Source organism: Mus caroli, chromosome 2 (genome assembly GCF_900094665.2).
Source record: "Mus caroli chromosome 2, CAROLI_EIJ_v1.1, whole genome shotgun sequence".
NCBI classification, from domain to species: Eukaryota; Metazoa; Chordata; class Mammalia; order Rodentia; family Muridae; genus Mus; species Mus caroli.
The window spans coordinates 97,347,049-97,358,795 of NC_034571.1; the positions used below are offsets into that span (position 1 = coordinate 97,347,049).

The 11,747-nt window shown below is 37.9% G+C and overlaps 1 protein-coding gene across 2 annotated transcripts in view; it reads left to right on the top strand.

The window, feature by feature from the left end:
• The window catches only part of Fbxo3 (F-box protein 3), a 33,761-nt gene extending 22,734 nt beyond the window's left edge, over nt 1-11,027 (top strand). Inside the window, exons 8-11 of one of the 2 annotated variants that reach the window (XM_021177873.2) lie at nt 491-613; nt 2,737-2,852; nt 4,270-4,460; nt 9,488-11,027. In XM_021177873.2, coding sequence (XP_021033532.1) covers nt 491-613; nt 2,737-2,852; nt 4,270-4,460; nt 9,488-9,691 — 634 coding nt within the window. In that variant the 3' untranslated portion in view covers nt 9,692-11,027. Of the gene's footprint in view, nt 1-490; nt 614-2,736; nt 2,853-4,269; nt 4,461-5,437; nt 6,923-9,487 lie in introns of those variants that run through there. The other variant, XM_021177882.2, reaches the window with a different exon arrangement.
• The last annotated feature ends 720 nt before the right edge of the window (nt 11,028-11,747 follow it).

Here is an 11,747-nt window from a genome sequence, read left to right on the forward strand (position 1 = left end):
TAGTGGAACATGTGTCCTTCTTACCGGTTGGGACATCTTCTGGATATATGCCCAGGAGAGGTATTGCTGGATCCTCCGGTAGTATTATGTCCAATTTTCTGAGGAACCGCCAGACTGATTTCCAGAATGTCTTAAGAGGCTCAATATGTTTACATTCTTACATATTTTCATAGTCCATAGTCGCCAAATAGTATAGTTAGTTTTCAAAAGTTTCCCCAATTTTTATAGCACTGAAAACCCAGAGAAGCCTTAGTTGGTTTCAAAATTGGTTGCTGATCCATGGTTTGAATCACTGACCATAATGGCTGTCTGTACTGAACCAGGGGCACCAAGGTTTTCCACTATTATAAAGTTCAAGTTCAATTGGGTTATATCAAATATGACTTAAAGTTTTAAAGTATAAGTAAGAAGAAAAGTGTACTTTATTCTTTAAACCTTGTAAGAATTGAAGCTAGTTGATTTAAACATATTTAATTTTCTTCTTTGCTAGATATATTCATGATCCAGAGTGTGTGGCAACAACTGGAGATATTACAGTTTCAGTGTCCACATCATTTCTGCCAGAACTCAGCTCTGTGCATCCACCACACTATTTCTTCACATACCGAATCAGGTGAGAATTGTAAGTGGGACTGTGTGTTTCCATGACAAAAACCCCCGAGGAATCAACTTTGGTGAACCAGGACTTCCAGAGCCTACAGCCCATGGCCACTTGGCTCTTTCATCTTTGGGCCCAAGTGTGACTAGGCAGAATGTAGACTAATGCCACAGAGCAATGCTGTTCACTTTATGGTGGCCTGGAAGCAGCATGAAAATAGAAAAGAGAAAGAAGCAAACAAGTCTTCAGCCGTCTCACCTCCGAATCATAAGACTCTGGTGCGTCAAGTGTCGCCGTCCTATGGCTGGTTGTTGTTGCTCCATTAGGACATGATCTGTGAAATGAATTTTATGGGTTTGGTTTTTATTTTGTTTTATGGTCCTATGAATCAAACTACGAGCCTTGTCTATGTTTGGCAAGTACTCTTACCCCTGAGCTACAGCCCAGCCATGAAGTGCATTTAAGGGTTATTTTTATTTATTTTTTAATTAAAAAAAAAAGCCAGGTGGTAGTGACCCACTCATTTAATCCCAGTATTGGGGAGGCAGAGGCAAGCAAATCTCTGAGTTTGAGGCTGGCCTGGTCTGGGCCACAGAGCGAGTTCTAGGACAGCTGAACTACACAGAGAAATCTTGTCTGGAAAAACATAACCAACAAAAATTATATTTCTTTTTTAGTGTGTATGATCGCATATGTGTGGGTACATGTGTATGCAGAGGCCTGAAGTTGACATCGTCTTCCTCTGTCACCACCCATCTTGGTTTTGAAGCAGATCTTGTAGTTAATCTAGAGTTTGCCCATATGTCTAGATCAGCTATCTATGAGTATGGGGTTTATAAGCAGGCACCCATGCCCACCCAATATTTAAATAGGTTCTGAGGCTCCAAACATCAGTCCTTATGTTTATGCCCACTGAACTACCTCCCTAGCTCTAAAGTACGCTTAAATGTTCTAAATTACATTTATAAATTATTGTGTGTGCATGTGTGGGTAGTGTCCTGTGGAGTTGGTTCTCTCCTATCATGTGGATCCTGGGGGTGGTACTCAGGTTGTTAGGTTTGGCAAGAAATGCCTTTATCCACTGGGCCACCTTACCATCCGGCTAAGGCACACTTGGAAAAATAGTTCCTTGATGAAGTTTTTAGAAAAGTTAATAAATTTTCAATAATACAGTGTTCACAAGGACTTTGGCAGGTTATGATTTTTGGGTTTTTTTTTTTTTTTTGCATGTGTCCTGAGTATAAATGATTGTTTCAGATACTACAGGGAGTAGACTACTAGGTTGGAATTGTCAAAGCTCAATTTTAGATTTGTAATGTAATCTAGAAGTTAGTCCATTGCCAAACAGAAAACCATGCATTTAAACTTTCATGTGGCCTATCTATATTAAATTTTAAAATATAATAAATATTTATGGAGTGCTTCTTATGTGTCACACATAGTATTAAATGTTTGATTTGATTAAATATAAAATGCTTCAATTTACTGTAGTTAGGAATGTTCTGTGCTTAGGCAGAAAGATAACCCATTGCTCCAAGCATAGTTTAGATACTTGTTTTTACTTAGATCTTGCTTAAAATTAAGACTTTATTAAAATAGAAATAACTTCCTGCCCTTACAAGGTACTTAGCATGAAAATAGAGGCAGATTCCTAGAGGAAGAAAATGTTAGCCTCTAGAAACAAATTAAAGTATAATTCCAGTAATTGGTGACATTTTGTTTTGAGCTTTTTAGAAGCTATAGAAAACCAGAATTGTGTTGCGTAGGTTTATATGAATGAATGAATGAATGAATGAGTTCTTCAGAAGTTTTTCATGACACTCAATCTAGAAAGTGTCTGCCAAATGGATCTTTATTTGATCAAAGATAGTTGCTTTAGCTGTTTTTGCATTTATTTATGCAGTCCTTCTATTGTTGGTTCTTCCTGAATAATGGATGTATAAATTCAGTGAAAGCATTTTCATGGGGGCATGGAATTCACCTAATTAAAGCAGTGTCTTTGAGAACTTAGGGCTAACGTGGACTTTGGGTTAGATTTATTAATTTTCCTTGGAAGTCTTTCATAGTATTAATTCAAGCGCTGTAGTACTTAAACAAAAAAGGAAGACAATACATCTATGCCCTGTCCTTTTCTCCAGGATTGAAATGTCAAGGGATGCTCTTCCTGAGAAGGCCTGTCAGTTGGACAGTCGCTACTGGAGGATAACAAACGCTAAAGGGGATGTGGAAGAAGTCCAGGGACCTGGAGTAGTCGGTATGTCCCCAAGATTTACATTCTTGGTCGGTTGTTTCAAAGAAAGGTTAGACTGTTTATAAGTTTATGTATAAATGTAATTAGTGGAGGTGTTAGCCTATCATTTTAGTCCTGAAATGTCAGCTTTTCTAAAGTCATAGTAAACTCAGTTATTTAGGGATTTCCCTTTCTGTGCATCATCTAGGGTTCCCTGATTGTTATTCTTGTGTTCTTAATTTGTATGTTCTGTGAGTTAGGAGGCACAGGACAGTAAAAAAATAATTTTTATATTGATAATCTTTACCAATTTTAGAAGTGATATTGAAATTAGTAGCTCATATTTATTATTGATGCTGCTCTTCCTGAAGACACAAGTTAAGTTCCTAGCACCCATATTAGGTGGCTCATAACCATGTGTAACTCCAGCCCCAGTGGATCCAACATCTTCTGTCTCTGTGAGCACCTGTACTCATGTACACAGATGCACACACACATACATAAACACATAATTAAATATACATTTGTATTATTTTTATTTATGTATTTAATTTTGGACTCAGGGTTTTATTGTAGCTTTGCTTGCCTGGAAATCTTTATGTAGACAAGGCTGGACATGAACTCACAGAGATCTGCCTGCATCTCCTAAGTGCTGGGATTAAAGGTGTGTGTCACCACATCTGGCTGCAATATAAAATAAATCTCAAAAAAGAGAGAGAATCTAGTGCTAAGGAATTGTATTTAAAATGTATGTTTTGTCATTACTGAGGATCTGAGGCCCCTCCTCTGTAACTGATGCTTCTCCAGACTGAGCACTAGCGATGCACTCGTAGCCTCACGTCTGAGGCTTCTCCAGACTGAACACTAGCGATGCACTCACGGCCTCATGTCTGAGTCTCGTGCTGCTATAGGAATTACATTGCCTTTACCTTTGTTTGAGCTTCTGTCTCAACTGTGGCACTTTTCTATTATTTGTGTTTTAAAGATTTAAACAACTTTGGGGGGAAAAAAGTGTCCCTCTTAAATTTTGTTTACTAGATATTCCCCACCTTGTAGAGAATTTGGGGAATAAAAAAAAATGCCAGGGACTAATGAGGTCTCAGCAGACAAAGGCAAGTGCCACCAAACCTTAGTTTATCCCTGGGACCTACGTGATGGAAGGGAGACAATTCCCCACACATTGTCCTCTGCCCGTCATGTGCAGAAAGTCTCAGCCCCCAAAAATCTGACTCAAAACTGCGAAAGAGGGACGACCCCTCATGATGCCCATGCCAGCACTTTGTTGTAATCCTCTTAGGGTTTTTGTTTTTTGTTTTTTGTTTTTTTTTTCCTAATTGCGCAGTTCACTTTCTAACTACTTACAGAGCATCCAGAGAATGTAGTCACTAAAAGGAAGAAGTGAATTTTATATTTTGGTTTATTGTTACTGTTCTCTCTGCAGGTGAATTTCCAATTATTAGCCCAGGTCGGATATATGAATACACAAGCTGCACCACATTTTCTACAACATCAGGCTACATGGAAGGGTATTACACCTTCCATTTTCTGTACTTTAAGGACAAGGTCTTTAATGTTGCCATCCCCCGATTCCACATGGCATGTCCAACATTCAGGGTGTCTATAGCCCGATTGGTAAGTTAATTTTTTTTTCCTAGTGCTGGATATATGACTTTGTAGAATTATTCTAAGACCAACCATCTTTGTTTAGGCAGATAAGTAGTTTATAATGATGTCCCTCCTCAAAAAAAAAAAAAAAAAAAGTAGACATTTTGAGGAAGTATCTTAGGGTTGTATTAATATATAAAGGGAGATGAACAATATGCTTATTTTGGTCCCTCCTACTATTATCCATTTTGCAGATTAAACTTTTTTCCACTGTTCCCAACAATAGCTGTGTGGCCTGAATGTATTAGAAGATGTGAAGAACCAATCAGACCACTTAAAATTGAGTTTTGTCATTAAGTGTTGAAAAAACAATTTCCTGCAGTATTTTTACTAAAACTTCCATTTAGTAAAATAAGCTAGTATCTTATAGAGATTTCCATAGAGGATTTATTGGGTAGGAATATACTTTTAGCAGTCTTCTTGGATTGTTTTTCACATCAACCAGACATATTTTACAAATCTCATTCTTAAGGTTATCTTGTAATAGGTACAACAGTAGCCCTAATTTGTGGGCTGTAAAATGATTGGAGTGTGTGAAGTGCTCTGTTAGATTTGAGAATAATATATTCAGAATGCACCTCAGTTGTAGACATTGAATGCGTAGAAGATGCCCTCCCAGCTCCTGGAGTGGGTAGGTTTGAGGTAATTCTAGAAAAGTGGACAAGCCAATAACCTTCCTGGAAGAGGACCCATTCTCATCTCTCGTTTGAAAGATAAGAATGATGCTGAGCCATTGTGCACTGTATGCAGTGTGGTGAAAAGGACCTATACTAGTCCAGATTTGTGAGTAATGTTGTTCTCAGCATGGAGAACTTGCTACTCTCTGGAATAGACTTCCATTTTCTTTCTTGGGTGAAGGGGATGAGAGGAGGGCTTTGAGATAGTGTATCGTTACGTAGAATTATTCTACGTTTGGCCTCAAACTCACTGTTTTCTTGCCTCAGCCTCCCAAGTGCTAGATGTGTGCACCATGCCTACACCAGACCAGACTTCCATTCTTGGCCTACACCAGACCAGACTTCCATTCTTGGTTAGCCCAGAACCTATATGAGCGTGGTACCATCCTATCCTTAAATGGTTGATACTCATCAGTGAAGCTGTCTGGAACTGGAGTTTGCTTTATGGGGAAAATTTAAAATATGGACTTAATTTCTTTAATACATATATTTTCTATTCCATCTTGTTTCAGTTTTGGTAATTTGTGCCTTTCATGAAATTTGTTCATTTCATCTAATGTTGAATTTACTAGCATAAAGTTATTTACAATATTCTGTTAATATCCCTTTAATGGCTATAAGAGCTGTAGTCAGATAACCTTTTATCCTTAATATTGGTGATTTATATCTTTTTTTTTTTAGCCACATTTCTATTGATCACACAAAAGGAACAACATTTTGTTTTGATGGATTTTCTGTAGTTTGATTTTTTTTCTATTTCAGCTCTTGGTGCAGTTGTCTTTATTTCTCTTCTACTTACCTTGGGTTAAGTTCACTTTTCTTGTAGCTTTTAAAAGTAGAAGTGTAGATTATTGACTGTAGACCTTTCCTGTTTCTAAGCACTGTTTTAGCTGTATTGTACAATTTTTGATATATTTTGGTTAATATTTAGTTCAAAATACTCAAGATTTCCCTTGTAACTGACTTAAGACTGCATAGAAATATGTTAATTTTCAAGTGTTTGGAAGATTTTAGTTATCTTTTGCTTACTGAGTTTTAATATTATTGTGGTTAGAGAACTTACTTTGTATTGCTAATATTTTTTTAATGTTTTATGACCCCAAATTATGTGAAGAATTTCTATATCTTGATAAATGATCTTTGTGTCTTTGAAAAGAATGTATATTCTACCATGTGAGAATTTATTCTATGACAGGTCAAGCTGACTGATTGATTGACAGTGTTTGCCAAGTCATCTGTATATTTATTGTTCTTTTTTTAAACTTTTGTTACTTCAGCCATTGAAGAGATTATTGTTGAAATCTTTAGTTAATGGCTTTGTCCATTGATTACTTTATTCTTGTTATATCTGCCTCATGCATTTTGAAGTTATATAATTGTGTGCCAGTTCTTAGGATTGTTGTCTGTTTATGGAAGTAGTTCTTTGATTCTTATTCATCTTTACTTACATTCCTTGTCCTAAGTTAAGAGCATGGGCAGGCAGGCAGCCGAGCAGGGTCAGCTTGATGCTTTTGTTGCTTGTCTTTACTGTTTGTTTCAGTGGATGTAAAGTACGGGCTTTACTAAAAGGCAGTGGTTCTCAAGCCTTTGGGTCTCATCACCTCTTTAGATGTATAAAAACCATTGATGCCTAAGAAGCTGTTTACATGGTCATGTCAGTATGTACCATATCAGAAATTCAAATAGGACATTTATAAAAGTATCAGTTCCTTTTAAAACTACAATAAATAAACCCTTTACATGTTCAACCTCTCAACTGTATTTATTTATTTATTTATTATTTATAGCTTTAGTTTCTGCTCAGCTACAAGAAAAAGTAGTTGACCTGTTTTACAGAAAGTGTTCTTCTCAAAAATGGAGAGTCATTAGAAAAAAATGAGAATTGTGACTTACGTTACTGAATGTAAAAAAGACAGTAGGGTCGTATTTATTGACCTTCTATTATCCTCCTTGATATGGAGATAATAAAATTGTGTTTTAATTTTTTTTTTTTTTTTTTTTTTTTTTTTTTTTTTTTTGTCCTCCACCAGTCTGAGTAATTGCTAGGCTTCATAATTTCTTTTCCTTTATACTTGCCACTGTAAATATTCTCTGCTTAGTTTACTGATGTCCCTGTGTGGGGCATTTGTGGTGCTTGTTGCCTGAGGGCACTATGAACATTCTGGATGCTTCTTGATGTCCATTCTCCTCTGCTCCTCTCTCACCTGCTGTACACTATCATCTGACTATTCTCTCTCTAACCACAGTTGATTCCTTTAATAGCTCTTGTTTTCTTCATTAATACAATAATCATACTACCTGATAATCATGTTTTAGGATTTCCAAAGCCCTCCCCATCCCTCCTGCAAAACTTTGCAGTCTTCATTCCTTGGATTTAAAAAATAATATAAAGTTAAAAATAATGAAATAACATAAAAGTCACATTTGTGTATGTTTTCTGATTGTTATTGTTAATATAATAAATCCTACACGACACAGTTCTTTTCTCCTACATTCTCATTTGCTCTCAACAAGTGTCTGAGTACTGTAGCAAGCAATATAATCAAAACCCCTGCCTTGGATTTTATATTCTAATTGGAAGAAGCAAACGAATATGAACTCTTGGGTCAAGTAACAAATGTGGTAGAGAAAAAGCAGGGCTAAAGGGAGTACCCTGTTGGGCTTTGTTCTAAAGATGTGTCAGGAAAGGCCTTGGTAATATCTATGTAGAAATATAGAAGGGATGAAGTGAGCCAAGTAGATTTGTGGAATAATATTTGGCCAAAGAAATACTTGGTATGAGGATTCTTAGGCAACTGTGGGCTTTGGAGGTGTGAGTGTGGAGAAGAAGGGGAGAGCAGTTATAAATGAGGTCAGACTAGCCACTCTCAGTACATGAGAGCCTGTCTTAAAAAGGAGGGACCAAGCCGGGCGTGGTGGCGCACGCCTTTAATCCCAGCACTTGGGAGGCAGAGGCAGGCGGATTTCTGAGTTCGAGGCCAGCCTGGTCTACANAGTGAGTGCCAGGACAGCCAGGGCTACACAGAGAAACCGTGTCTCGAAAAANAAAAAAAAAAAAAAAAAAAAAAAAAAAAAAAAAGGAGGGACCAGAGTAGTGCTTATGATATTAATGCAGTAAAAGCCATGGTGGGGGATCTTGCTAAGATCATGCACTAAGTTTCTTAGTACTCAGATGGTCAGCTGAACCCTGGCTGTTCAGACACTTCATTGTGTTCAGATGTGTGTAAGAGAAGATTGGCAGCCAAGTTAATGCCACGACTTGATTGGGGATGCCTGCTTAAACAGAATGACATTCCAGGAGACATTGCATGCTCCAACACTGCATGATCTAACACTGCATGCCCTGACACTGCGTGCCCCACACTGCGTGCTCCTCATCTCTCCTGTCCTAGAGTCTCCCTTTTCTTACAGTGTTGAATGGTCTTAGGAACACACCTCTCTAGGGAATCAGCAAAGTGACACTTGGCTGAAGCCGAGTTTGAAAGGGCAGTATGCCCTTAGCTTAGTTCTCCTTCTCCCGGAACATGTGCCTTTGGTATCCTGAGACCTAGTGTGACAAGTCCAGTTCCCGTGAAGCAGCCATAGAAGGCACGTAGAGAGCCAGTGTCAGGGTGGAAGGAAGTGCCCACTCCAGGCTCCAGATATTTGGATCATCCCAGTCCAGGTCCCAGACATGTGAGTGAAGAAGCCCTTGAGGTGAAGCTTGGGTCCAGTCACCATTCAGCTGTAGCATCATGAGAGACTTGAAGCCTGAAGTATTCCATTAAGTGCTTCCCAGATCGCCAACCACAGGAACCAAGAGAAGATTACTGACTATTGTTATTATAAGCAACTGAAAAAATAAAATATTTCTTTTTCAAAAGTAGAGGCTACTGATGTTTAAATTAAGATGATGTGTCTTTGGGATTCAATAAAAAACCTTTTAGGAACTGTGCATAAAAATTAACCATTAGAGATCATATCTGATTAATATTTTCACGTGTGTCCATAAGCAGATAGACTTATAAAGAATTAATAAACCATATTACTATAAGTTCATTAAAACTTTATTGCGGGTTTACTAGTGGGTAGTATGCCTACCTTTGTGTATGAATTATCAACTACTATGTGAAGAACACTCATTGCCTTGGTGAAATGTGTTTACCATTAAAACCATAGTGAGCATTACTTAACATGATGCGTCTTGCATCGTGAGATTGTGTTGTTTAGGTCTGTGAAAACTTGTGCCTAGCATGGTTAGTTACTTGTGGTCTAGGCCGTAGAATTATTATAAGAACTGATGGACATTTTTCTCATCAGAAGATTTTCTCTTTTAAGGAAATGGGTCCTGATGAATATGAAGAGATGGAGGAGGAAGCTGAGGAGGAGGAGGAGGAAGAAAATGATGACTCGGCAGACATGGACGAATCCGATGAATCAGATGCGGATGAGAATGAGTCAGATGAGGGTGAAGGGGAGGAGAGGCGGAGGAGGGTCTTTGATGTTCCCATTCGCAGACGCCGCTGCTCTCGTCTGTTTTAGCTGCTGCTGAAGGAAGCTCTGGGATGACTCTGTTCTGTTAAATAGTTTTGTCAATAATGTAAATAATTGTGCTCAGCATATAGCAGGAGACTAGCATGAAATGTTGTTCCAGACCTAGGCTCTACATGACACTACATTAGGAGTTGGAGCTCTTTGCTTTATTTTGTGCTTGTAGGTAGAGGAACAAATGGGAATTGTTTGTTTTCTCTTCCAGGGGTCAATGGGAGAGCAGTTCTCTAGCTAAAGAACAGGCGTTCCTTTGTTTAAAAATATTTTCTACTTAAAAACAAAACACAGAGGTGAAGGGAAAATTGTTTTGGATGAGGATTTTATATGTGACAAAAATACCCACCCAAGGGCAGAAAGAGACTACAGGACTGACTGTGCGAAGACCCCTTTAGTTGTTTAGAAACTAACAAAATTTATACTTAGCTTAATCCACTTCATGGTTGTTAATATTTTATACTCATGGGGAACTAAATGGCTAAGTTCAGTAGGGATAGTTTGCCCTTACTTAGACAATCTCTCCTTGCATTAATCTTTGTCACACCGACCTGAGTTGCAAATTTTTATCATTACTTTTAATTTAAAGTCTTCAACATAACTTCGGGCTTTAAAAGTTAAAGTTCTTACGCTATGACCGTTCTCACATTATTTACAGATTCATCATTTTAAATGTAGTTTGTAAAAGTACGTAGAGTGTTGTTAAAGATTCTTCATGATGTCTCATGTAGTCTAAATTTGTAAATATGCTTTCTGTTTTGTTTCTTTATACATTTTTGTGGTAAGTGATCTGAATTTTATGTTAGGATTAGGATATTTTCGTGAAACATGGATTTTTTTTTTGTAATTATATAATTGAGAGTTTGGAATGAAATCCTTCAAGTGTCAAAAACCCCTATTTTGAAACGTTTTTGTGTAAGTGCCTATTTCCCGTAGATAGTATTGAGCTTTTGTTCTTAAGCTGGAAGGTGGCCATGGTGCTTGCTGGCTCACAGCCTGAGTATAGCTGGTCCACTCAAGAGCTGACTGCTGACTTTGCTTTCGCTCTTCTGCTCTCCACCAATATTCCTCTAAAACAGTTCAGTCCTGGAGAAAATGAGAGTGCCATACTCAGGTTTAAGTGCCTGCTCTCCGGTATCGGGAGCAAACTTGCCCTTTTATGAAGACAGATCAGAATATTCCAAGTCATTTTCCTACTTATTTTTCATAAAAGAGTACAATCACATGGCGTTTCAACAGAAGCCCGTGGCAGCCTCATCTTCTGTATACCACATCTGTTGAATGTATTATTTTTCTCTTGTGCTTGATTAAATCTCATTTTTTTTGTTTGTTATGGCCCAAAGCATACACAGTCTACTGCCAAAGTTGACAGTAAGTTGTCATCAAGTGATTGACCTAGAAGTGAAATTAAAATTAAGGACTTTGAAGCGGTAGCATCACTGATGGCTACTGCTTATTAAGTCAGCCGCCCCACCATAGCTGCACCCTCAGAGAACAAGAACAGGTAGGCCATAAGTTATTGGAGCGTCTGCTTCATTGAAGGCAGTACGAAGATTTCAAGAAAGGTCAATATCAGATCTGGAGACCCTTGTAATCACCTGACTTGACAAAAATGTGTCCTCAACAGCATGATGACCTCTGCCAAAGCAGGGTTTGCCTACAGCGTTGAAAGAGAAGACTAGACCTGTCAGAGTTCCTGAGAACTCTGGGTGGTCTAAAATGATTGAAGATTGTTAAAGAATTTGAAAGGAAGTGATAAACCTGCAAACTTGTGGGTGGAGGCCGCTAACTTTTAAAAGCTAGAAAAGTGGGTGTGGAGAGCGATTACTCACCAGAGGAAGCCCTCCTCTATTCCATCTAGGTTTGTATAAAATACATTTTGTGCTGTTTGCACAGTGATAAAATTACCTGGCAACACAGTCACCTAATGACTCATTTCTTAAACTATATTCCCACTGTTAAGTGAGAACATGGCTATTATCAGACTTGAAATACTATTCAGGCTACCTTTGTTAAAAAATAGTCCACCCTTTTAATTTAGGCTGCCATAATA